The sequence below is a fragment of the Podarcis bocagei genome (assembly GCF_964188305.1).
Source record: "Podarcis bocagei genome assembly, chromosome: 17".
Taxonomy (NCBI): domain Eukaryota; kingdom Metazoa; phylum Chordata; class Lepidosauria; order Squamata; family Lacertidae; genus Podarcis; species Podarcis bocagei.
The window spans coordinates 4,328,663-4,353,602 of record NC_138143.1 but is presented as its reverse complement, the minus strand read 5'-3'; the positions used below and the strand labels follow the sequence as shown (position 1 = coordinate 4,353,602).

At 48.0% G+C, this 24,940-nt stretch overlaps 2 protein-coding genes across 10 annotated transcripts in view; one reads left to right on the top strand and one right to left on the bottom strand.

Annotated features, from left to right (window-relative positions):
- The first annotated feature begins 5,944 nt into the window (after positions 1 to 5,944).
- CCNQ (cyclin Q) lies at positions 5,945 to 16,560 on the top strand. 2 transcript variants are annotated; one of them, XM_081177223.1, is made up of 6 exons: positions 5,945 to 5,963; positions 9,270 to 9,381; positions 10,286 to 10,469; positions 11,439 to 11,571; positions 12,555 to 12,782; positions 15,487 to 16,560. In XM_081177223.1, the coding sequence occupies exons 2-6, from the start codon at positions 9,294 to 9,296 to the stop codon at positions 15,574 to 15,576; spliced, it is 723 nt and encodes a 240-aa protein (XP_081033349.1). In that variant the 5' UTR covers positions 5,945 to 5,963; positions 9,270 to 9,293; the 3' UTR covers positions 15,577 to 16,560. The 2 variants fall into 2 exon arrangements, with proteins under 2 accessions (XP_081033349.1, XP_081033348.1); XM_081177222.1 differs by lacking the exon at positions 5,945 to 5,963 and adding an exon at positions 6,535 to 6,606.
- A 1,939-nt stretch (positions 16,561 to 18,499) lies between these two features.
- Positions 18,500 to 24,940, bottom strand: part of ATP2B3 (ATPase plasma membrane Ca2+ transporting 3) — a 120,382-nt gene continuing 113,941 nt past the window's right edge. For 5 of the 8 annotated variants that reach the window (XM_081177202.1, XM_081177196.1, XM_081177195.1 and 2 more), the window contains one exon: positions 18,500 to 21,986. In XM_081177202.1, the coding sequence (XP_081033328.1) occupies positions 21,663 to 21,986 (324 nt within the window). In that variant the 3' untranslated portion in view covers positions 18,500 to 21,662. The remainder of the gene's footprint in view (positions 21,987 to 24,940) is intronic. The other 3 variants (XM_081177199.1, XM_081177200.1, XM_081177201.1) reach the window with 1 other exon arrangement.

Below are 24,940 nucleotides of genomic sequence, written 5' to 3'. Positions count from 1 at the left end.
CAACTGATACACAACATGTAGCCTAGAAAAGCAAACAACTCTGCAAAGTGGTGTTATCATTTTAAATTGCGGGCATGAAGTAGGAACCCCAACAAAAGAAAGCCGTCTCCAGCCTCGCCTTGTTTATTCCCCATCCTTCTCCGACTTCCTTTATGTAATTTGCAAGAAATTTGAAATCTTTACCACCTCATTCCATTGTCAAAGCAATGAATGTTCATTAGCTACCTCCTGGTAAACAGATTTGGCAGATTTGATCTTGTTTCAAAAGCATGGAAAACTTGTTTGACCAGGGATTTGTTGTTGTTGGCATCCGCCTGTCTTAAGAGACAATGGAGTACTATACTTTGGGTGTGTGTGTGTGTGTGTGTGTGTGTGTGTGAAGTAATACCACTAGAGAATCACAGCACCTGCTGTGGCTGCAGAGACCAGTAACTTGTAACTGCTACCTCCTGCATTGTTTTTGCTGTGTTAGCAGCACCAAAGGAACCTCCTTGTGGCGCACGCTTGGGCAGAGTGTATGGGGGTCCTGGCCAGCCCAGACAACAAGACCCCCTCTCCCAGCCTCACTGATGTGGTCCAAAGGAAAGCAGAGCAATACATTTGGCACCAGCGTGGCTGCAAGAGTTTCCGGAAGGAGGCATACAAGAGACTACTGTGGAAAAAAAGGAGTACCGTATTTTTCGCTCTATTGGACACACCGGACCACAGGACGCACCTAGTTTTTAGAGGGGGAAATCAAGGAAAAAAATATTACCCCCCCCAGCCCCAAAGAGCAACGGACAGGCTGCATGCAGCCTGTCCACTTCTCCCAGAGCTTCTCGGGGCTGCGGGGGAAGCCCAGGTTTCCCCCCCCCCCAGCCCCAAAGAGCAAAGAAGCCAAGACAGTGCGCGGGATCCATAGCCGCGCAACCTCTCCAGCCAGGAGCTAAACCTCTCCAGTGCAGCTAAAGAAGACAAGGCAGCAAGCGCGATCCATCCCGCTCACTGCCCTGGTTTCCTCTTTAGCCTTGCGCAGCATCTTTAGTCTTGCGCAACGGAATGGATTGCGCCTGCTGCCCCCCGGGGCTGGACTAGATGACTCCTGGGGTTCCCTTCCAACCCTGCAATTCTATGACCTCGGAAGGTGTTTGGGGTCTCCACCACTGGAGGCTTTTAAGCAGCGGTTGGGGGACCATCTGCCTGGCGTTCTTTAGCTGTGATTCCTACATTGTGAGGCGGCTGGGCTAGATGACCCTCGGGTGGCCCTCCCAACTCTATACAGTCCTACAGTTCTGTGGCAGGAGATCCACAGCCACTTCACACAATGCCCACCCCCAATTTTCATCTGAGAGACATGTGTCTCTCAGTACCCCCCTACCTGCCACACTTCCCCCACCCCACTTAAGCTGAGGGAATTCCTGCCCAGAGAAACTCCCAGCAATCAAGGAGGAGGAATCCGCTGCAGCCGTGAGCAGTGGAGGATCCATGGTCCCCTTCCTTCTCTCCTCCGTAGTTGCTTTGAAGGAGGAAAGTGGGAGAGGAGCTGCTTACACGAGTGTAAGCTGCTCCCCTCCCACTTTGCTGCTTCAAAGGGAGCCCGGGAGGAGGGAATCTGCTGCAGCCTCGAGCAGCGAAGAGGATCCATGGGTCCCCTCTTTCCCTCCTCCGTGGTTGCTTTGAAGCAGGAAAGTGGGAGAGGAGCTGCTTACACGAGTGTAAACTGCCCCCCTCCCACATTGCTGCTTCAAAGCAATCACGGAGGAGGGAATCCGCTGAAGCCTCCAGCAGCGGAGGACCCATGGTCCCCTTCCTTCCCTCCTCCGTGGTTGCTTTGAAGGAGGAAAGTGGGAGAGGAGCTGCTTACACGAGTGTAAGCTGCTACCCTCCCACATTGCCGCTTCAAAGGGAGCCCGGGAGGAGGGAATCTGCTGCAGCTTCCCCCACCTCCCGCAGAAGCCGCCCGCTCTTTAAAGGGGCTGCGCGGCTTCTCCTGGCTTTTCTGGGAGGTGGGGGGATTCCCCCACCTCGTAGAAAAGCCTGCAGGAGCCGCGCAGCCCCTTTAAAGAGGGTGCCGCTCTTGGGGGCTTTTCCCCCAGGAGGGAGAAGGGACTGCTGCAGCCAGTCAGTCCCTTCTCCCTCCTAGAGAAAAGCCCGCAAGAGCGCACGAAGCTTGTGTGCGGCTCTTGAGGGCTTTTCCCGCCTGCCTCCCCCCTGCATTCGCTCCATAGGACGCACACACATTTTTCCTTGCTTTTTAGGAGGGAAAAAGTGCGTCCTATGGTGCGAAAAATACGGTATGTGAGTAGCACACCACATGAGTGCAGTTCTCTCATGTTTTAAAAAACTATTGTCTGTCACTGGCCTAGAATTAAATATATTTCTGCTAAAATGCAAAAGTAGCTCCCATTATGTTTATCCTGATTTCTCAGCACTCAGCAAAACCCTCACGATGCATCTCTCTGAAGGGTCAATTCATTCTGTTGCTTGTGGCAGCAGTCTCATGGCCCAGAGTTTCCCCTGTGTTAAGTGCTCATTCTGCTCTTTCTCACTGAATTCAGACGGAGTTCAGCCTAGGAGATGGCCAGGTTGCAAGCAATGCCTCCCTCTGCTCTTCTGACCCAGGTAGTAGCTGGTGATGATGTGTATGAAACATTTCTGTCAAGGTTGTAGTGTTCTGCACAGCAGCAGTGCAAGCTGCCGAGTATCAATTACTGATGGGAGTACAACAGTATGGAACTGGGCAGGTGCCAACTCATGGCTCCTTCACACAACACTGCAGCTTGGCATGATGTGGCTTCTGGCAAGGGTGCTAAAGAGAAGTTTTAATCCGCTCCCCCCCCCCCCGTATTAATGAGATTCAAGCAGGATGTTCAAATGGGATGAGGGGAGGTAAAGGGGATTTAAAAGAAGTTCATGAGCCCAACCCTTGACTCACCACCATTTCCCCTCTTCTAAAAGCAACCAAAGAAGCCCTCACAAAAGGCAAGGGGGACAGATCCCCTCTGCCCCCCCCTCCATATATCAAACACTGGTTTTCAGCTACTGCAAGTCTTAGATACTTAGAACACATAATCTAAGACACAAAGCACAGGTTTTAATATAGCGGAAGATTTTCACATTCTTTATTGGAATAACTCAGGTGAATATAAACTGTTAACCATCAGGGCTGTGTGATATTGAGGAAAACCTGAGAATATGTTAGTCTTGTTAGAATTCACCTTTAAGGAAGCTTCATTTACTATAAACTAAACTAAGCTACTTTCTGCTCCTTGTGGTTTCAAAATTCTGTTTTGAGGTTCTAAACAACTTCAGCCTTTGAACGTTGTTGTTGTAATACTACTACTACTACTACTAGTATACTGCCCTTCAACCACAGATCACAGGACAGTTCACAACATAAAAGTACACAAGAATACATCACAAAGCAAAAAGAAGAATAACAACAAGCCAATAAACCCTTTCCTTAATTTACACCATCATAATAACTTACGTACATTTCCCTCCCCAAATGACCTACAGATATTGAAAGATAATATGTAGGATTTGCGGCTGAGTTGGATTTTGAAACCAGGTTTTACAAGGCCAAGGCTACAGCATTATTTGCTGTGGCACACAGTATTCAAGCTCTGATGTTCCAGAAAATGTAGGTCATGTTTTGTTTGTGGCTTTTATCTTGCTATCTGAATGTGTTCCTTGTGTTCCTGTTACCTTTAAATCTTGTTCACTGGGTTTTTTCTTCTGGTGTACCTCAGTGCCCAGTGTGCTCTTCCAATTTACTCTATGTATCTGGTGAAAGTTAGGTTAGGCTTAGTAAATTTGTATTTATATGTTAATAATTTGCACTTTGTGAAATCGACTCGACTATGGATTTGAAAGTGCACGTCACAATAAACTGCTTGATTTTTCAGATGCCGCAGGACTTTTTCACTGTGACAGAGACTTGAACCTTGGAGGCTTGTTCCTCAACAGCCTTCTAACGAAAAGGATATCCTCCCAAATGTTGTTTCAGACCCCCAGTCACTGCAGTACAATTGCATACATTGAAAATGTGCAACCAGCCATGAGTTGAGCAGTCTGCATGAATGCAGGACATTTCCTTTTTTCCAGGCTTCATTGGAGAACTCCACTGGAGGCTGGATGGGGTTGGGGCTGGTGAGGCAGTCGTGGGCTCTCCCATCCATTTTTTTTCACCTGCTTTTATCATTTGTCTCAACTCCCAGCCCCCACCCTACCAACCTGCTTGGCGAAGAAGTGTGTGAATGGCAGCACCAGATGGAAGAGAGGCAGGAAAAGCCCCATTCTCAAATTTAAAGGGGGAAACTCTGGGTTGCAAACTGACAACTGTGCTGAAACTGACCAGAGGCTTCCAATAGGGTAAACACCATGTGTTTTCCTGTAGAAACACCATGGTGCACAACTGGATGCCCTTGTCTGCAACAAAACATGCCTCTCCTGCATTGGTCTCAACAGCCATAGCAGGAGTTGTAACTTTCCATGGGTTGACTTTGCCCCCCAATGGCACACTCTGAGACAGACAGATGCCATCAAGAAAACCAAGATCAGCTGGCTCTGATGTATATTACGGTATAGAAAAAACAGGGTGTTGGGCTTTTGCTGCCCAACTCCCAAGGGACTGAGTCCCCTAAGTCCATGATCAGAGATGAATGGATGGAGGCAAGATCCATAGAAAGCAAGGCAGATTTTTATTTTTCTGTTGCAACAAAGTTCCCTCCCCTCCTTGCAAGGAGGTAGGAGAGACCCAGAACAATGGTGCGCAAGCCCTTATTTTGAAATTGCCCACCCTATAACCCAAAAGCACCACCAAAACATCATACCTACATCACAGAAAGAGGCAGTCTCCAGCAGAAATTGGAGTGTGTTACTTCTCTCCTGTCTGCCATGATACCAGATAATGCCTTACTTGATTGCATTTTCTGGGTAGCCTGGCCATTCTTTTGAGATGGTAAATACTTTAGTTACTGAACCTCTTACACATATTGATAGTTTGCTCAGCTTAACAGATACTTGCCAGATTGTTTTTGCAGGGAGGTGTAAGCCCCTACAGTCCAAAAACAATTGGAAAACTTTACCCATTTCCTTCCTCCTTGCAGAGAAATACTTGAGGTCAATTTGGGAGAGTCAAACTGGCTTCAGGATTGCTCTCCTGTACTATTTCAGAGATGTGGTTTATATATGTTTGCCTTGTACATTTATGAACATTGATTCTGTATTTGAGACCTTAGAATTCTTGTAACAATTGTCATCAATGTGCATGGTGCTTTACAGTCTAATATTTATTTAGCTGTGATTCCTGCACTGCAGGGGTTGGGACTCGATGACATTTTGTGTCCCTTCCAAGTGCAGAGTTCTATGAATCACAGAAATGTCGAGTTGGAAAGAACCATGAGGGTCATCTAGTCCTACCTCCTGCAGTGTAGGAATATTTTGTCCAATGTGGGGCTCAAACCCCAAACCCTGAGATTGAGAGTCTCACGTTCTACCAACTGGGCTATGATTTGTATTATAACATAAACAGGAAAGCAAGAGGATGTCTTCTTTTTCCTATTTTTTATATATGTTGTGGTGTTGGTTATATCTTTTTGGTAATGCACTATATTGTTTTTTCTTATACTGTCTTTTTTGTTTTTCTTCTTTGTGCTTTGTTTGGTCCATAAGTGCTATAATTGTGGAAAATGTAATATTTTTTTGGGGGGGGGAAAGGAAAGCAAGAGGACGTGAGTGGAGGCAGAGCAAACATGTTGTTTCAGTTGCACGTGCTTAGGCTTAGGTCTAGTGTGCGCTGCTGCTTAGCAATTTACTCATAAGTAAATCCCACTGTGCCCAATGGGAGGCTTCCTCCTTAGCGATGGGTAACTCCGGACTCATCCATCCGTCAGGCCATTTGGTTCCAGGTGAATTTTGAACCGGCACCCTCTCGTGGGGAATCGTCGTAAAACACACGCCACGGCTCTTCTCAGTTACAGGTAACTCGCATCTTACACTTGCACGACCACAGGTTTATGCGGGTAACGGGGAAATAAAGAGAGAGTTGGCGGGGGGGGGACGGGGACCTGTCCGTGGAAAGAGCTCTGCCTTGCTCCCGGAGCCCTCGCCAGTCCTTCCCGGAACCCGGAAGGCTCCAAAAGCTCTTTCCGCGGTGTGTGTCCCCGTTTGTGTTTTCCTGCTGTTCGCGGAAAAACCTGCCCGGGCCGGAGCTTCGGGCCGCCGCTTCCCTTGCTTCCCCGAGCCCCGGAGGCGAGGCGGAGGGCGTGTTTCCCCGCGGAGCCCTGGCACTGCGCCGAAGAAGCGCGCCCGGGGCAGCAGCCGGCGAGGGCAGCGCTGCGCCTGGAAGGGGCTCCGGCGGGAAAGAAGTCTCCGCCCAGGCGAGGAAGGGAAGGCCGGCCGAGGGGCGGAGAGCAGGAAGAGCCGCGCGGGAGCGCGCGGAGGAAGACGGCGCCGCGCCCGAGAGGACGTTTCCTGGCGCGCGTCTCCGGCCCGGATCCGCTTAGGGCGACGGGGCCGAGGGAGCGTCCTTCCCCGCCAGGGGCTTCGGGAGCTGCGCGGCCGGGCCGGGCTCCTCCTCCTCCCGCCTCGCCAGCTGCGCGCCTCGGCTCCCGCCAGTAGCAGGTCCGCGGAGGCGAGCGAGTGCCCGGGGGGGGTGGGTCGGGGTCCCCTGCGCCCTCCTTTCCTTTGTGCAGATGGAAACCGGGGAGGCTCCGGAGCGGGACGAGCCCCGGGCGGGGGGCGGGCTCTGCAGGGCCGGCGCCATCCTTAGGGCACCGGGCAGCTGCCCAGGGCGCAGACCTCTCGAGGGGCGCAGTCTTATGCAGAATGACCTTCGTTGTATCTTACAAAGTTCTGATAACATTTTACGTTTGTATTTTATATTTTGAAGGATGTTATAATTTGCACAAGACATGTTTGTTTGTTTTTGACAAATCGAGGTGAGCAACCCAAAAAATTGGGTGGAAGTACTTCGCCTTGCCTAGGGTGCAAACTAGATTGGCACCAGCTGGGCTGAATTTTGCAGACTCTGGGTGCTGCCGCGTAGGCCCCAGTGCTCTGGAAGTCTGGTGCCCTGGCACTGTAATGCCAGAGGGACTTTCCTACTGTGGTTCAGGGGCTGAGCATGGTGTGCCTTTCTTGCGCTCATCCTTCCTTCCACTCCACTGCCTTCACTGATTGGAGAACCCATTTTTGGAGATACCTTAAGAAATGTTGCTGGATGCAACTCCCTTGATCTCTTAAAGGTAAAGGGACCCCTGACCATTAGGTCCAGTCACGGCCAACTCTGGGGTTGCGGCGCTCATCTCGCTTTACTGGCCGAGGGAGCTGGCATACAGCTTCCGGGTCATGTGGCCAGCATGACTAAGCCACCAGAGCAGCGCACGGAAAAGCTGTTTACCTTCCTGGCGGAGCGGCACCTATTTATCTACTTGCACTTTGACGGTGCTTTCAAACTGCTAGATTGGCAGGAGCAGGGACCGAGCAACAGGAGCTCATCCCGTCGCGGGAATTCGAACCACCGACCTTCTGATCGGCAAGTCCTAGGATCTGGACTCGCTCTGGACACAGTGCCACCCGCATCCCCCCGATCTCTTATTGTTGCTCAAACCGGCTGGGGCTTTTGGGAGTCCCAGCAGTACCACAGGTTCCTCCATCCCTGTCTTTAAACAGTCCTGGCATTACTGAATTGTGGGTTTCCTATTGGGGCATCTGGTCAGTCAAGGTGAGTGCAGGATGCTGGGTTGGAAAGGCCATTGACATGATCCGGCAGAGCTCATGTTAGTTGATTCTGCGTGTGCATACTTCCTCTAGAGTAGAAAAGATAGCTGGAGGAGGAGAGTGGCTGCCAATATATATATGCATATATATGTGTGCTTATATATGTGCATATATGCACATGCTCCCTCCCTTGCCTTCCAGAGCCATATTCTCTCGCAGGGGCTCCCCCACTTACACAGAGAGAAAGACACATCACCCTCCCTCCCACACGAAGATGTTTCATCAGGATGGGGAGGGAGGGCAGGTTTAACGCCCCCCCATCCCACGCACACTGCTATTTGCTTTTCTTAACTCATTTTTATTGGATGGGGAAGTGAAGGCTTAAGACTCCCCCACCCCAGCAATCCTGAGGAACATCACCCACGAATCCCGCCTCTGCCGAACTGTGGGTGAGGTTTTCCCTGCTCTTCTGACGTTTGAGGAGGAAGAGGAGGGGTGTGTGGCTGTGGCAGAGGTGTCATGGGGCAGATCCAGCCTGTAGCCTAGTGGTTCTTCCTCACTGGCCTGTACAGATACTTTCACAGTGTCCTGCTGGGAACTCCTCTGATTTGTTTGCAGTGGGAGGAATATCAGTGTCACACTCTTCCAGTTTGGCTTGCATGGCAGATTCATCTTCCCTCCTCCTCCCATGTGCTGTTCTGGGGGTTCTCCAACACCCACCCACTCCCACCCACACCGCTGATTCAGTGGAAGTAGGCCAGAGCTGCATCCCTTCTCTTAGTGTGTGCATATAAAGTGTTGCCTTATCATATGTTAGGAACAAGCACGATCTTGTATTTTCTGGATGCCGTTTCCATTTAATCCTGTCCTCCTTGCACTACAACTTGCTCTGAGCATGGGCGCTAGTATTAGGTGCTGTCCTGCTCCTCCTGACAGGAGTTATAAATAGTTGCCCCCAGCTGTTTTATATAATGTTTTGCTTTTAGGCAGAGATGGACTTCCCTCCATAAAAAGGTAAAGGACCCCTGACAGTTCAGTCACGAAAGACTCTGGGGTTGTGGTGCTCATCTCAGTTTATTGGCCAAGGGAGCTGACGTTTGTCCGCAGACAGTTTTTCTGGGTCATGTGGCCAGCATGTCTAAGCCACTTTTGGCAAAATCAAACACTGTTTACCTTCCCGCCGGAGCAGTACCTATTTATCTACTTGCACTTTGACGTGCTTTTGAACTACTAGATTGGCAGGAGCTGGGACCGAGCAACGGGTGCTCACCCCGTCGCAGGGATTTGAACCGCCGACCTTCCAACTGGCAAGCCCAAGGCTCAGTGGTTTATATCACCGCCCCACCTGCGCCCCTTCCCTCCATATCTCCTTAATTCAGTGCAGCCTGAGCATGCAACTCTTGCTAGACTGCCATGGCCTTAGGGAGTGGGGCAGGTGGTAGCAGCTGTCAGTCAAAGGAATGGGACTCAAAGAGCAGCATCCTACTGGGAGCAAGGGGCTGTGCCTAGGACGTTTCCTAAGGGGTGTTTCCTAAGGCGGTTTTGGGTTCTTTTTGCTTCTGCAGACTCTTTGGAACACACCAACATTCATGGATTCTGCTGGGTTGTCAGAGGCCGGTCAGGTATCTGCCGATGCCAGGACACACTTCAAAGTCTGCAGGTTCATCATGGAGGCAGGTGAGAGGGGTGCTGGGCTCTGCATTTTGGTGCAGCTGAGGAACGCTTGGTCAGTAGTGCCCCAATCCCTGTGAGAAAGAAGGCTTATGTTGGAAGGGGAAAGGTGATTTGAGGAGACACAGGACCAGGTGTGGCAATCTTTGTGGCTTGGAGGGTAGAGGGTCCTGCCTGGGTTGGAGACAAGCCCAGAACTGCGTAATGGAGGAGTTGGTGGGCGTCATTGTAAGTCAATGAGAAACAGGAAAACAATTCAAGCAGTATGCTCTTTTAAAATTAATGCTGTTTTCAGTTAACTGTAATAAATTGTTAAGCTCAATGACATTTTGTTTTTAAAAATAAATTGCATAGTGTCAGTACTTTTGCACTCACAGGAATACTGAAAGGTGGTGGAGGCAGGCTTGGGGTAAAAACATTGTCTGAATAATTTGTCTCATCTCCAAAAGGAAAAGGCTGGTTGCTTCATTTTAGAACGGAAGCTAAAACGTCAATGAAAATCAAGAAATATTGTTTAGGAGGAAATCTGCCTTGATTGAGGGAAGGGGGAGCCCAAAGGAATCTTGAGGGTGGAAGCGACATTTAGGTGCCTACAGGCAGAAAATCTGAAAGCCCCTTCCTCCCAATGGTTAAAATGGGATGTAATCCACTGGAAAAAAATTCTGAGTCTGCATCACTGAAAGGAATTGGATCTGCGCATGGTTTTGCACAGCTCCCATTCATTTTAGAGAGGTTTGCGCAGGAGAACTTCCCAGTGGATTTTCCCTCACCACAACCTTGTTAGTTTGCCCTCTCCCTCTTCTGCACCCTGCTTTGTGGCCAAGCCACCTGTGAGTCAAGGGGCCCTGCAGTTTGCTCCCCCCCCTCAGCCCCCAGTCCTTGCCTTGCTGATTCTCTTTTCCATTGACAGGTGTGAAGCTGGGCTTGCGCTCTGTCCCCATTGCCACAGCATGCACCATTTACCACCGGTTCTTTATGGAGGTGCCTCTGGAACCTTATGATCCCTACTTGGTAGCTATGGCTGCCCTTTACCTGGCGGGGAAGGTAGAAGAGCAGCACCTGCGGACAAGGGACATCATCAATGTCAGCCACAGGTAATGTGGACCGAGTGTGAGAGCTGGACTTAGCTGTATTAGGAGTATATGTCTACATGGATGCAGAATAAGGCAAGCAGTTCAAATTTTTCTATTCCCTCCCCAACAGCCATTCCTTAGCCACTGAGTACGCTTTGTTCTCACTGGCCTTTTTTGGGGGGAGTCCCTTTCTAATTTCCTTTTTTTGTACTTCTGCAGACCTTGGGGTTTCCCCAAGCCTGCTGATTCCGCCTTCTTGGTGTTGTACCTACATAAGGAGGCATACTTGGAGAACTGAGTTTGCTCTTCGGATGTACGGAATGAGGGATTATACAGTTGTGCCCCTCCTCACTCATCTTGCCATTGTACCCTCAGCTTTCCACAGTGGGTGGGTATGCTTGCAAGAGCAAGGAATAACAAAACCACCCCTCTTAATTTGGTTAAAGACATACACATCCCCACTTGCTTTTCTGAAATACTTAAATCCAGTTATCCTCTTGACTGGCTTATGTCAAAGTTTATTCACAAGTGGCAGTGCAGACATTTGCCCTGTATAGTAAAATTTGTAGGTCAACCCTAATGTGAACAGCCCATGTGGCATAAACAAAAAAGGACCCCTTGCTGCAACCATCAGCCAGACTAAAGAGAAAACTGACTTAAAAAGTGAAATAAATGCTTTATCAATTAGGCTTTCTCCTTGTTGATTAAAAGTGCCCCCCACCAATTAATCAACTAACAGCTGTAGTTGATGAATCTACTAGTTGTGGGGAACAAAGGCTGCAGCCCCATTCAGAATTCTAGGCAAGGGATTTGGCTTTCCACAAGATTTCCATAGAAGATTGTTCAGGCTTGGAAGGAACGCCTCCCTCTGTAAGACATTTGCACGCAGCTTTTTTTGGGTGTTCAGAGAAAGAGAAAAATCAGTTTAATTTGTCACCTGCAAGAAGGAACCCCATAAACCCCCAGAATTTTTCCTCTTCTCCCCCACAGGTACTTGCACCCACGAAGTGACCCCCTGGAACTGGACATGCATTTCTGGGAGCTGAGAGACAGCATTGTCCAGTGTGAGCTGCTCATGCTGCGGCTGCTGTGTTTCCGTGTCTCCTTCCAGCACCCCCATAAGGTGCGGGCTGCTCAGTGTGGGGGCTCAGGGTGCAAACAGGGTGCATGACTTGCTTGGGAGGCAAAGGGCTACACCTTCACGACTCTCCTCCCACCTGGAGGAACTGTTCCTTGCACCCCAAGCCTCTGGGTTCTGCTTCCACCTTCCAGATGGGAACAGACTGCAGAGGGTTAGACTAGGAGGAACAGATCAGAAGTCACAGTTCTGGCCAGAGAAGGGAAGGGAAGGCAGACCTAGTAGCGGGGAGGAAAGATGGTACCCAGCAACACTCGTTCCCCAAGTGGTGGGGGAATGAACCCAGGCAGGCTGGGAGCCAGCACTCCTGACTTTGGAGCCCTTCTCCGTGGTTGAGAGCAGGTGCAGTAGGATTGGACCCTGGGGCAGCAGGATGTAGGAATGCAAAAGCCAGTGTGGTGGCATGAATAAAGTACTGGGCTTGCGGGAGAGACCTGAGTTCAAATCCCTCACAAGTCATGAAGCTCACTGGGCAAATAGCTTGCCAGTTTCATCTGTTTTCCAGGGTTATTGTGAGAATAAAAGCAACACCTGTTTTGCTTTGAAGAGTTGTGTAGAGATTTTTCCACTACCAAGTGGCCAGGTGGTCTTCAGTGGGGCTGGGGAAACTGTGGCTTCCACCCTTCTCAATCATTGGTTGGGCTCAGGTTGTGCCTGATGGGAGTCCAGCAACACTGAGGGCCACAGTGGTTCCCTGTCCCTGGTGTTCAGGAGTTATCCAGTTTTTTTTCTAAACCAAGGTGACCGCCATGCTGGAGAGCCACACACACGTGAGGACAAAGTGGGGAAAGGGACTGAATCATGGGACCAGAAACCAGTGGGGCTGAAGCAAGGGACATGGCCTTTGAAGAGCATCTGCCATGGATTTGCCACAAGCCCTAATCCCTTTTTGAAAGGAAGAGCTTTTGTGAGAGATGCTGCCCCTGGGTTTTCAGCCATCGCTGACACTTGCTGTTCTCTTTCTGCAGTACCTTCTCCATTACTTGTTGTCCCTGAAGCACTGGATGAACCGGCACAGCTGGGATCGGACCCCAGTGGCCGTGGCAGCCTGGGCCTTGCTGCGGGACAGCTACCACGGGCCTCTGTGCCTGCAACACCCCCCTCAGCATATCGCTGCATCCGTCCTTTACCTGGCCCTGCAGTGTTACGGGGTGGAGGTGCCTGCTGATGCTGAAGCAGAGAGGCCTTGGTGGCAGGTAAGGGCGCGGGAGTGAGAGGTGGGCGGGCCGCTGGTGGGGCAAGCAGTCAGGTATCCCCCTTCAGCTTGACCTCGGCCTGGACCTGGACTCTTGTCTTGGAGCTGGCCCACGCAGTATCCTCCTTCCTTCTTAATGGTCCGTTTTTATCCTGAATCAGAAGTATATAGTGCCACCCATTGGCTACTGCGCCTCTGCAGTCACATGGACTCCATGCTCCACACCAGCCACTTCCCTGCCTGTTATACAGTCATACCTCAAGTTGCGTTCCACTCTTGTTACGGACTTTCAGCTTATGAACGCGGCAAACCCAGAAGTGTTTACTTCTTGGTTCGCCGCATGCGCAGAAGCGATCTGCGCACTTTGTGCACATGCAGAAGCGTTCGATCGTGCCACGCACATGCACAGAAGAAGCGCTTTAGTTGTGGACTTTTCAGGGTGCGAACGGCACCCTGAAATGGATTAACTCTGCAACTAGAGGTACCACTGTACAGGGATGTGCTAGGCCTGGGAACCAGCACAGGGGGAGGTTGCAAGGCTGCCCCTGCTGCTCATCAGATCCTCCTTCAAGCTTTGGTATGCTCTTAAGGGACAACTCAGGATTCAGAGGCCAAGTGATGCAGGATGCTGGCGATCTGCAGTCCTCCCAGTTTTTTATGGGAAAAAGTAACAAGGCAGATCAGCCACAGGACCATTGCACTGGATCAGGACTGGGGCACTAGGGAGCTGCTGCTGCTGCTGCTTTGTATAAAAGCCCTTTCCCATACCTTGTCTGCTTGGTCAAGTGTGCCCCCCCAACCAGCTGCCCTTTATTGAAGGAAAAAACATTAAAAGTGGTTCTGCTATTAGACTAGTGCAATGTAGTGGAATATTTTTTGGGGGGGGAGGGAGGAGAGGTTCAGGTATGGTGTACTGGCAGAAAAAAGCACTGTCCCAACTCCTCCCTAGAACATCTTGCAGAGTGTAGTAGTGTGTTGAAGTCACAAATCCTGTATCTCGGTTTTCTTTGCGGGTGTGGGCAGCATTAGTTGTGGCAAATTGTCACTCTAACAGGGGCAGGACATGCTGTTTTCTCTGCTTAGGATGAGGATTTGCTGTAGCACTGGTGTAGCTGTGAGCATGAGAAGGGTGCTCTCAACCTCACTTTTCAAAGACATGGTTTGCCACCTCTCAGACTTTTGGAGGAACTCCTACAGAGCCTCTGAGATAGGAGATGTTGGATCAAGACCTGGTGTTTTAACTTGAGTGATGTCATTAAGTCACTCCTCTTGGAGGTAGAACTCCTGTCCAGGTACGGGAGTTTTTGTGAACTCAAGGGGATAGGCGAGAGAGGCAGGGTCCTGCGTGGTTGACAATTAAGGCTGGAGACAGAAAATAGCTTAAAAATAAATAAGCAGCTGAAGGTGACCTGAGAGAAACTTCACTTCCATAGTGCTTATGCACATTGTTTTTGTCTTCCTGTTCCCTCTAGTGAAACAGGTATCCAAAGCCTGTTGCAGAGTTGAAAATAGGCAGAGTAAACATACCACAAGCAGCAATCTACCTTTCCAATCACTGTAAACTGGAAAACCACGACCACCATCTGTTTCCACCTTAGTGACTTCCCTTCCCTGCAGAACCTTTTCCTTCCTACCTGGTTCCTTATGAGGAACAGTTGAAGGAGCTGGGTATGTTTAGCCCGAAAAAGAGGCGACTGAGAGGTATAATAAAGGTAAAGGGACCCCTGACCATTAGGTCCAGTCGTGGCCAACTCTGGGGTTGCGGCGCTCATCTCGCTTTATTGGCCGAGGGAGCCGGCGTACAGCTTCCGGGACATGTGAGCAGCACGACTAAGCTGCTTCTGGCAAACCAGAGCAGCACACGGAAACGCCGTTTACCTTCCCACTGGAGCGGTACCTATTTACAGTGGTGCCCCGCAAGACGAATGCCTCGCAAGACGGAAAACTCACTAGACGAAAGAGTTTTCCGTTTTGGAGGTGCTTTGCAAAACGAATTTCCTATGGGCTTGCTTTGCAAGACGACCATGTCTTGCGAGTTCCTGCTGGTTTTTTTCCCTTCCCCCCTTTTTCTAAGCCGCTAAGCTGCTTCTCAGCTGATCCGATCAGCAGATAAGCTGCTAAAAGCCGCTAATACCGCTAATCCGCTAATCCGTCAATGGGCTTGCTTCGCAAGACGAAAAAACCGCTAGACGAAGAGAATCACAGAATGGATTCTTTTCGTCTTGCGAGGCACCACTGTATCTACTTGCACTTTGATGTGCTTTCGAACTGCTAGGTTGGCAGGAGCTGGGACCGAGCAACGGGAGCTCAACCCGTCGTTGTGGGGATTCGAACCGCCGACCTTCTGTTCGGCAAGCCAGAGAGGCTCAGTAGTTTAACCATCTCAAGGGCTGTTGGGTGGAAGAGGGAACAAGCTTATTTTCTCCTGCTCTAAGGTAGGAGAATGGATTTGAGTTACAAGAAAGGAGATTCCTAGTAAGCATCTGGAAGACCTTTCTGACAGCAAGAGCTGTTTGACAGCAGAGAGGTCTCGCTCGCTTGGGAGGTGGTGACCTCTAATTCCTTGCAGGTTTTTAAGCAGAGGTTAGATGGCCATCTGTCATGGATGCTTTAGCTGAGATTCCTGCATTGCAGGGCGTTGGACTAAGTGATTCTTGGGGTCCCTTCGAACTCTACAATTCTATTCTGGTTTTCTCTCCTTCTAGGTGTTCAGCGAAGATCTCTCCAAGAATGTCATTGACCAGATTGTCTTGGGCTTGATCCAGATTTATACTCTGGATACAGAAATTTCTTAAGTATATCGGGCTGTAAGGAGTAAGCTTCAGCGTCCCAAGTTGACTGGTCACTTTAAGTGGGGTTGAGGTGATAGTGTTTCTGCCTCAAAACACACCAAATTTGTATCCTGTTTTTTTGAGCGACCCAGTAGAACAGAACGGGCCGGATTGGTGTTTGTGCCTGGATAGACTGTGTTCTGTGGTGTCCCTGAATCCCTCTCCAGCCTGGAATTAGTCTGAAGCCTTTGATCCTCTACTCCCAACTTGGTGCCAGCTCAGAGTCCATGGGGAAAGAAGAACATGGAGAAGGAACCTGTTGCCTCCCTACTACAGGTGAAACATGTTGCCAGGATATTTCCCCCACCTGTTTCTGGAATGGTTCCCCAAAGCTTCAACGTACCAGTCATAGATCTTGGATGAAGTACTGTGACTCCATGACATCTGACAAAGACTCCACTGCTGTGAATGCCTTAATTCCAGAGTAAGAAAATTTCATGGATGAACTATGGCTGCCAATGAATAGGAAAAAATGTCACTACTCATTTCAAGCCTCATCATGCCCCCTGCAGTTCTTTCCTCCCAGTGTTAGAAACTCAGACATATAAACTAGGAGCCAATTGGCACCTTGAATCCAGGTTGCGGTTGCCCCAACAGAATGCCTCTTCACCAGGGGGTTGGACTAGATGACCCGAGTTCCATCTGACAAATTGAAATGTTGGCACTGATTGAACAGTCAGAAGTTCAATCCTTGAGTTCTTCCCTTTGCTCTTTCAAAACTCTAGAACTCGAGTTTCGTCCAATTACACGGCAGTATCTTCAGGACATGCCAAAGTCTGTATGCTGATAGCACAAAATAATTAACGTGAGATTTATTGCCATGGAATGTGATGGCTCTTAAAAAGGATTTGGCAGATTCATAAAGCCTTGGACTTTCACTGCTATTAGCCTTGGTAGCTACTGGATGCCTTACTGGGAGCAATTCATAAATAAAATTAATAATAATAAGTAATGTGTCCACAGACAGTATACCTTCTGAGTGCTGTTTCATTCTTATACCTCTGCCTGTTCCACTTGGGGTGGGAGTCAATTCTCCATGCTTCATAATGGCCGGATAACAATTGTTAGCCGGTCCTAAAGTGGCAGAGAAAGCTCAGGGAGCCTGCCTGCCTGCCTGCCTTTGGCAGCGAGACCAGTGTGGGACAACTCTCAAGGATATGCTGCAAGTCAGGTCGAAATGGTGAGCCACTGCTGCTGCCATGTGCACTACAGTCACCCCCCCATTTGTGGTTTGGGGTGGTTTTGCCCCCACCCTGCTGTGGATGAGCGGAGGCAGATGCCAGGAGAGCCCTTCTAGGGCATAGCTCTTGCGCCAGAGCCCCCTGCTACCTGTGCCACCGAGGGCTGCCAGCTCACCACTTGCTAACTAGTTCTATTCCAGATTGACCTCTCATTGCAGTCCATTTGCAGCTCAGCTCCTGCATGTCTGCCATATTTCTACTTTAGTATATTTCTACTTTATATTTCTACTTGAGTGACACACATCCTGAACTTGTAGTAATGACTCTTCAGTCTTCAGTGGCCCATGGAAGCAAAAATGGCATTTCTTCATCTCTAGGGTGAATGCTCTTTATACTTTGTATTAGAAGTCAGAATGGAAAACCAGTTCAGTTTTCAAATGGAAGTGAACTTAAGGACTGAGGATGTCTGTGCTTCTAGTCTCCCCACCTGTAGTGTGTCTTCCAAACCTGGCAATACCCTTAGCCAGCATACTCTAAGAGACAATCTACAGAGAGTATTGTCAGGCATCAAGCGGAGAGGATGCTGGAAGTGGAGTTGTAACAAAGGAAGCATCTGCTGCTGGTTAGAACAAGTTGGACTAGCCACACGGTGTTGCAGAGAGACGTGCTCCAGCTCTTGGTTCCAGCAAGCCAGCCACCCCCTCTCCCCACCACTGTCAGTCAGCATCTTGTGTCCCACATTGCATACTTAGTTTTCATTGTTTTGGGACCCCCTTCTGCTTTTAGGGTTTTTTTCTACAGTTTTTTGGGACAGTGGATGGAGCTTACTATTAGTGTATAGTCCTTAGGATGGAGGAGAGTGGGGAAAAAGGTTTACCAAACTTACGCAAACTCTAGGTCCCTTATGGATGGACCCCAGTGTGGTCTACTTGACACTGATGGTGGTAGCAGCCAAAGAAAGGAAATAAACTCTACCTATTATTTATTACAGCCCATTGCATTTTGAGAAAAAGTCCTTTATCAAAGGCACTGTAAATGTACAAATAACAAGAAGGATAACTGGTACAAAATGCAATAGATTATCATAAATGCCTTTTAAAATTTATCTGATACCCAAGTTCAATGGTTTATATATTACTTGTACATTTACAATGCTCTTGATAATTCCCCCCCCCCAAAAAAAAAACCAAATTGGGCTTACAAACAATATTTTGTAGCACTTGTAGTTTATTTCTCCCCCATTTGTGCTTGAAAGTGTTGCTATCCTGGGACTATGGCTGGTTTTCTGCTTTCGCTTTGGGTAGCAGCCTGGTCTTGTTTTAATAATCAAGTCGTTAAAGCAGGCTTTGTGATTTTTGGATGGCCTCTTCCATTTGGACAAATGTACAAGCGCTTTTTTAAACTTATTTATTATTATTATTTATTATTATTTTTAAAAAACCTTTCACCCTCTCCCCCTTTTTACTATGATTTAGGAAAAAAAATATCCCCAATGAAACGGAATCCCCCCTCCCTTAGAAGGAATGCCCTTACCCTCCCACACTTGTGAAATAGCAGAAACTCACTGATAAACACCTGGCAAATTTGTACAGCAGCAAAGTGATCTCCTTTTTGTTCGGATGGGGTGTGTGTGTGCATATATAAGCCCAGACTGGGACTAAAGCTTTCCTTTGGTGGCCCATTCCGTTTACTTGAAAATTAAACACTTAAGATTTCCATTTTTATTTTTTTCCCCTTTAAACACTCAGATGAGGAAAAAGAAACTTTTTTTTTGTTTTCGTTGTTTTTCTTGGAAAGAAAAGATGACGACAAAAAGATTTACAGATGGGTTTGGCATTTGCCCTTCCGAAGAAGGGATGGCTTTTCTGACAGTGCTGCAGCTGGTATTTTCAAGCAGGTTTGCCTTGGGAAAATGCAGAGTGTGTTCCACAGTTTCTAAATATTACAGACTTTTAGTTACATGTTTTTTATATGCGGAGAAAGCTGGGGCTGCAAGGGGTTGAGGGCGACTCATCTTTGCAGCAAAAGACAAAACAGTCTGGTCAGGGACAGCACCCATGAATCCTGACTCCTTCCCCATCTCTCCCTGGCTGCTGTAGGTACAGCTCCTTTGTCACCATGTGTGACAGAACTATGAATGGTTCTTTGGTGGCCTCTATGTAGCCCCACATTGCGGAACTGTATCAGTGCAGACCACGGCACCAGATACTTGTAAGAAACTCTCAGCATCAGCAAAAGGGTGCTGGCCCTTCATTTAAGTTCAGTGGTTGCCCTCTGCCCAGATCCGTGCTTGCTGCCATGGAGAGCCAGTGGCAGTTTGGAGCTTTTTGCAGGTTCTTTCTGGCAGGAATGTTGTATAACTGAGGTTAAGATAAGCTGGTTTGGTTTGGAAGAAGATGAACGCAAGCTTAACCTGGTGGAAGCCAGTATTCTCTCTGGGCAATAAAGGCGTTTTTCTGACCTTATGACACCATGTGCTGCTGTGCCGTGAACCTCAACTTTTCTTTCTCTGCCCTCGCCTGCTAGACCAAAGGTTCTCTAAGCGAGAGCCAATGCAGTGCATCCATCCAATAGCACGTCAGAGTTAAACAAGGGAAATCACACCCAGCCATGGAAGCTACTTGGTGGCCTCTGATACAGCATGAGATTCTTGATCTCAGGATCGTGCCTTTGATCCCACCTTGGGCAAAAGACTGCTGCAATTTTGGTCTAGATGGTCCCTTTCAACCCTAGGATTCTATGAACTCATTCTCTAACTCTTTGTCCTGATAGGATTGTTGCAGGACTAACATAGAATAATGCGCTATAGGCTACCCTGAACCGAGAGGAAGAGTGGGATATAAACGAGCAAAGAAAACATTACCTCCTCACCACCTCCTCACAGCACTTGTCTGTGCATAGGATCAAGGTAGCATGTGAGCCAGGAATACACACTCTTCAGCAGCCGGAATCTCTGCCACCTTCAAACGGTTGCCTTATGATTTTGGCGTACGAGGCAGAAATGTGTACAAATAGTACGCATTCTCTACTGCTGACTAGTATGAGGCACAGCCCACTAGGTCATTCACCTAAACGGGCTGAACAGTAATGCATGGGAGCTGCAAGAAAAGGCAGCAATGCTCTCTTTTCTCTGTGCAGCAGACCAGCTTCCCAGTGCGTTGGGCCTCATGGACCTGTCTCCCACCTTGTCACTCCTAAGGGCACCCCAGTCCTCGCTGCCATGGTACCTTTGGGATCTTCTCTGATTGTGGGGATTGCAGAAGCTGAATTTGTGGGTTCGTGGCTCCCATGGTACACAACTGTGTGAAGGAAAAAATAGTGAAGTAGAATGGAAATGCATGAAGTCTCCTTAAGGAAAAGTGGAATTCTCTTAATAACCTTGTTTTTCCCAGCCCAGCATTTGCAGGTACTGTCATTGGGTCTGGAGATATGCAGTCCTTGAAACCAGTGTAAAAGGAAAAGCATTATAACATGACTAAACTCTGGAATAAAACTGAATATAAATCAGCATTATTAAGTGAAAATGAGTGGAAGCCAGAACTACTCGATGAGTAGTCATTAACTGCTGGCCACTAAGCCTGCATGCTTTCAAATGTCTTTCCACAACCATGAGGGCTAGAAACCTATTCCTTCATTTTGGGCACAAAATATAAGATTATCAGAAATACAACTTCTTTGCCAGTCTGATCAATGCTTTGAATGAGAAATTTCAAATATCAAGAAAGTGGTTGCTTTCTTTCTTAGTAGATTAAAAAAAAGTAGTTCAATCTTTATCTTTCTCCCCCATCTAAACAGTCTCTTTTGCTCAGATATTTATTGGAAGCTGATCAAAATTACCAGCTTTAGGAAGCATTTGGATTGAGAGTACTTCCAGGGAGGGGGCTTGGTGGGCAGTACACCATTTCAGGGAGGCCTGCTTTGGGTCAGTTTCTGGATAACTGCCTGAAAAGGCCCAAATTTTTGCCAGTGCAACTAGACTCTTAATTTCCGCCACTCTGCATCTGTGCAAGACCCAGCCCATCAGGGCTTCTGTTACTGTACTCAGCAACTGCCCCACAGTCAATTCCCACTCCCAAGAGGAAATAATCAGTGTTCTTTCCCCGGCAAACCCTGATATAAAATACAAGCTACAGCGAGCAATGATCTTTTTTTAAAAAAACAAAACAAAAACAGATTTGCCCCCGGCTGAAATTCCCTTGGGGGAGAGGGGAAAGGAGAAAAGAGGGTTTGATAACAGGCATGCGTTTATGGTCAGAAGGTCCGTTAATACATCTGTTGGTTGGTATCATATATATATATTTAGGATAATAGATGTCTAGATTATTCCTCTTTTTTCCTTTTTCCTTTTTTTTTGTTTGTTCTTTTTCCGGTGCAAATATAGTTCCTTTTTTAAACTTTTTTTTTGGGGGGGGAGGGGAAACCTGAAAAGAGGTCCCAGAAATAAATCAAAGCAACCCCCAAACGGGGGATTATCGTGGGTTCGGTGTGTGTGTTTTGTGTCCAAAGAGAAACGAAGAACAGACTAGAGAAATGGGTGGTTGTTTTTTTTCCTGTACACCCTCCGGGACTCAGCCACAAACCCCTCATGGGTGATTCTGAAGAAAACTTTTCTCCTCCTTCACAGTTTGTCTATCACTTTTCATTGCATCCATTCAGTTTCTCGTCTTCATTTGCCTGAGCCAACCAGTGGCAGAAACCGTGTCCATTTCCACCCCGTTAAGAGAAAAAACCTCCAGTGTCAAGAGGAGAAGCGCCCTCTCCTGCCCGCTTTCTTTCCTGACTCACTCAGCTAGTCCTTGTCTCCCAGGAGGAACCGAGCACCCCTGCTGTGCACAAAGTCATGTTGACTGGTTGCATGGTGGGGTTGTGTTAGAGGGAAGTTTCCATGCTGTGGAGCGGGCTAACAGGGCTGGACGAGGAGGTAGGTGTCTTGCTGGCATCCGTGCTTAGGTAGATGCCGCTGTCAATGGCGTTGTTGTTCTTGTTGGGGGATGGTGGGGGACTGGCCCGGAAGCGCCGTCTCGGGGGACCCTCGCTCTCCTCCACGTCTGTATCATCAATGAGGGGGATGTTGTGGATGTAGTCGTTGATCAAGAACTCGGGCGTTGTCATGAAGTTATGGATGGAGGTCTTCGTATCTGGCTTCTCCAGCCCTTCGTAGAGGGAACTACGGAACGCTTTCACTACGCGGATCTGCAGGGAAGGCCAAGAGGAAAGAGAAGAGAGAGAATGAGAGCTTGACTCTTGAGAGCCGGAACTGACGCCAGGCCACATTGGTGGGACTTGCTAACTTTGTCCTTTGCCAAGCTGGCTTGGTCAAGGAGAAGGCTGAGGAGAAGGGATAGGACCTTGCAGTCCTAACACTTAACTTTCCTCCTCATTCCAGCCCATGTCAGTGCAGGCCAAGCATTGTCAGTGGTTCTCCAGGGTTTCATAAATATCTCAGGTGAATTTGTTTTCAGCCCTGCTAGCTAATTGAGGGCACTTCTATGCTACAAAACAGCATATATCAGCTTTATACCAGTTTAACTGTCATGGCTTCCCTCAGCAAACTGAGGGGGCTAAGAATTCTGTATGTCCCTAATTCCAATTAAAGAGTTACGATTTCATGGGAATGACTGTTAAGCCAGGATAAGTCTGTGATGTTGTACATTTTAAGGTGATGGTAACTTGGACATAAGCAAAGCCATACAAATTTTGTGTGCTGCATAAGCTCTGCTCTGACCCACCTTTCATAGGCTATAAACAGAAGCAAAGAGGCCAAAGAAAGGCTTGTGCAGCTTTATACTGTTCTTGATATCACCTCCCGCCACCCTACTTCATTTTCTTTGGCTTCTAAGTCCCAAGGCCCGACTCAAAGCTGGTGGAAAGAGCGGCCGCCCATGCGGACAACCAGCCCCTCTGCTTTCTTAACTATAACCAGTTTTCGTGTGTTTTGTTGTTCTTTATTTTCCATTTCCTCGCCATACCTGGGATATTATTTATGATTCCTGGTGGACATTGATGGAAGGGGTGATTGGGGAGAAAGGTGAGGGGGACTAAAGGAGCCCTCATCAGCAGTGAAGAACTAAAAAAACTAAAAGGGATGAGAAGAAGAATCAATAGAAAAAATGGCAAGTGCGGATGGTTAGAACAGGAATGGGGGAGGGTGTTATGTGGCCAACATTTTTTTATTGGGTGAAACAATCTAGTGGCTTTGTAAGGGACAGACAGTGGAGGGTGGAAATGAATTTAATCTAAAGAAAGTGAGAGAACGGAAAAGAAATTGTGTGTGTGTGTGTGTGTGTGTGTGTGTGTGTGTGTGTAAAATCCTCTACACTCAGGAAAAATCCTGAACTTTTTCTTTTGGGGTACAGCATTTCATACCTGCTCTGTTTCTTTGCTGCTTGTTTCCCCCCATCTTCTCGCCCCTCAGTCTGGCAATTGACACAGGCGTTTAAAATTCAGTTGGGCTCCCCTTAATTTCCTCAGAGTTGAGAACATAGCAGCTAATTTACCAAAGGTGACAGGGGAGTAGCATTTGATTTCCCAGCTTCAGAAAAAGCTTAAAATATTCTCAGCCTGTCTGGTTTCACGAACGGAATGAACCTGCTGCCTCTTTCAAGGCAGGGCTGGGGGGAAATGGCCCAAAAATAAACAAGCAGTGTGCTTACTGCCATGTCCATCTTAATCAGCCCTGCAGTGCTTTGTGGGTAAAAATCCTACACAATTCTGCTCCTAGCTCAAAATTTCTGGTGAGTTTTGGTATGGGAGAAGAGGGAACACTTTTTCTCCCATGAGAGAGGAGTGGCTCATCTTGATTAGCGCTTAGGAAGCTGGTGGTGGACAAGAGACGCATAATGTGGACTCATCTGCATGCCCAGTGAGCAAAAGAAGTAGGACAGAAGCACAACATTCTAGGGCAGCACATGCAGTTGGGTGCCTTCATGCCACATCATGCTTTAGGGGCCCAGAATCCAGTTCCTGTACCCAGGAGATGGGGTGGGAAGGATCAAGCTGAGGAGAAGGCCTAAAAGAGAAAGACAGAAAGCAACAAAGCAAAACCCAGAACCCCAGCACAATTCGGAAGCATGCAGGAAAGGCAGAAATACTGGGTCATATACTGAAAGGTAGCTAAGCAAATAATGATGGAGCTTAGAGAGAATATGGTATTTGAAGGTCTGAGGCTCCTAAATGCTCTTTCCCCCATTGGGAACGATGTGCGGCTATTATGTGAGAAGAGAACCATTTTAGGTTCTACAGTCAGCAATGAGAAAAATATGGTTCTGTTGCTGTTCATGGTAAAGCAAGGAGTCCTACAACCGACTTTCAGCTTTGCGCAGAAAGTGAAAAACAAAACTAGAACCCAACATTTTAATGTGGCTGCTCGGAGTAAACTTTTAGTGAATACACACGATTTTTTGCTGGGTGGTAAGATACTAGATGGTCACACAACCATTTGGTAAGCCCATTGTTTCTATTGTTCTGCCAGGTTGTGAGGAAAATCTTCATACTTATCAGAAACCCAGGAAATAAGGGGAGAGGTAAAGTTTGTGTTAGCACATGATAAAACCATGCTGGCTTAACAAGTGGTTACATGTACACTGGTAAATTACCAGCTAGTAAATGGTCAGCTACATGAAGGGAAAGGGGGAAAGTTCCTATGCAATTGTGTAGTCATGAATGTAGAGGGCTACATTCTACTTCAGCCTCGCTGGGACTGGGAGTGGAAAGATTTGTCTTGGCATCATATAATAAATCTGAAAGACTAGGAATATGTTCAGTTTACTCTGTTCCATGCTGGCAATGTCATTACTTTGCTCTTCAACCCTGGCCTCTGATTGGTCAAAGAAGGTAATTATATCACCCTGGGTTATATCATGTTTCAGTCCCAGGTATCTTGGTTGCTGCATTACGTGTTTAACTTGACATTATCTGTTGAGCCTTTCCCCCCTCAGGGTAACACTGTGCCCCTGCCATGAGGTAAAGTGAGCTTGTTACCTCAGGCAGATTTTGTGCACCATTAAGGGCAGCAGAGTTGGAGACCAATCCAATGCATGAAGCTCAATCCACCAGGATGTTCTCATGCGCAAGTCCCACTAAAATGAACAACTGCTTCATAATGACACAATGGTTCATTTCAAAAGGGTGTGAATATGAGACATTTT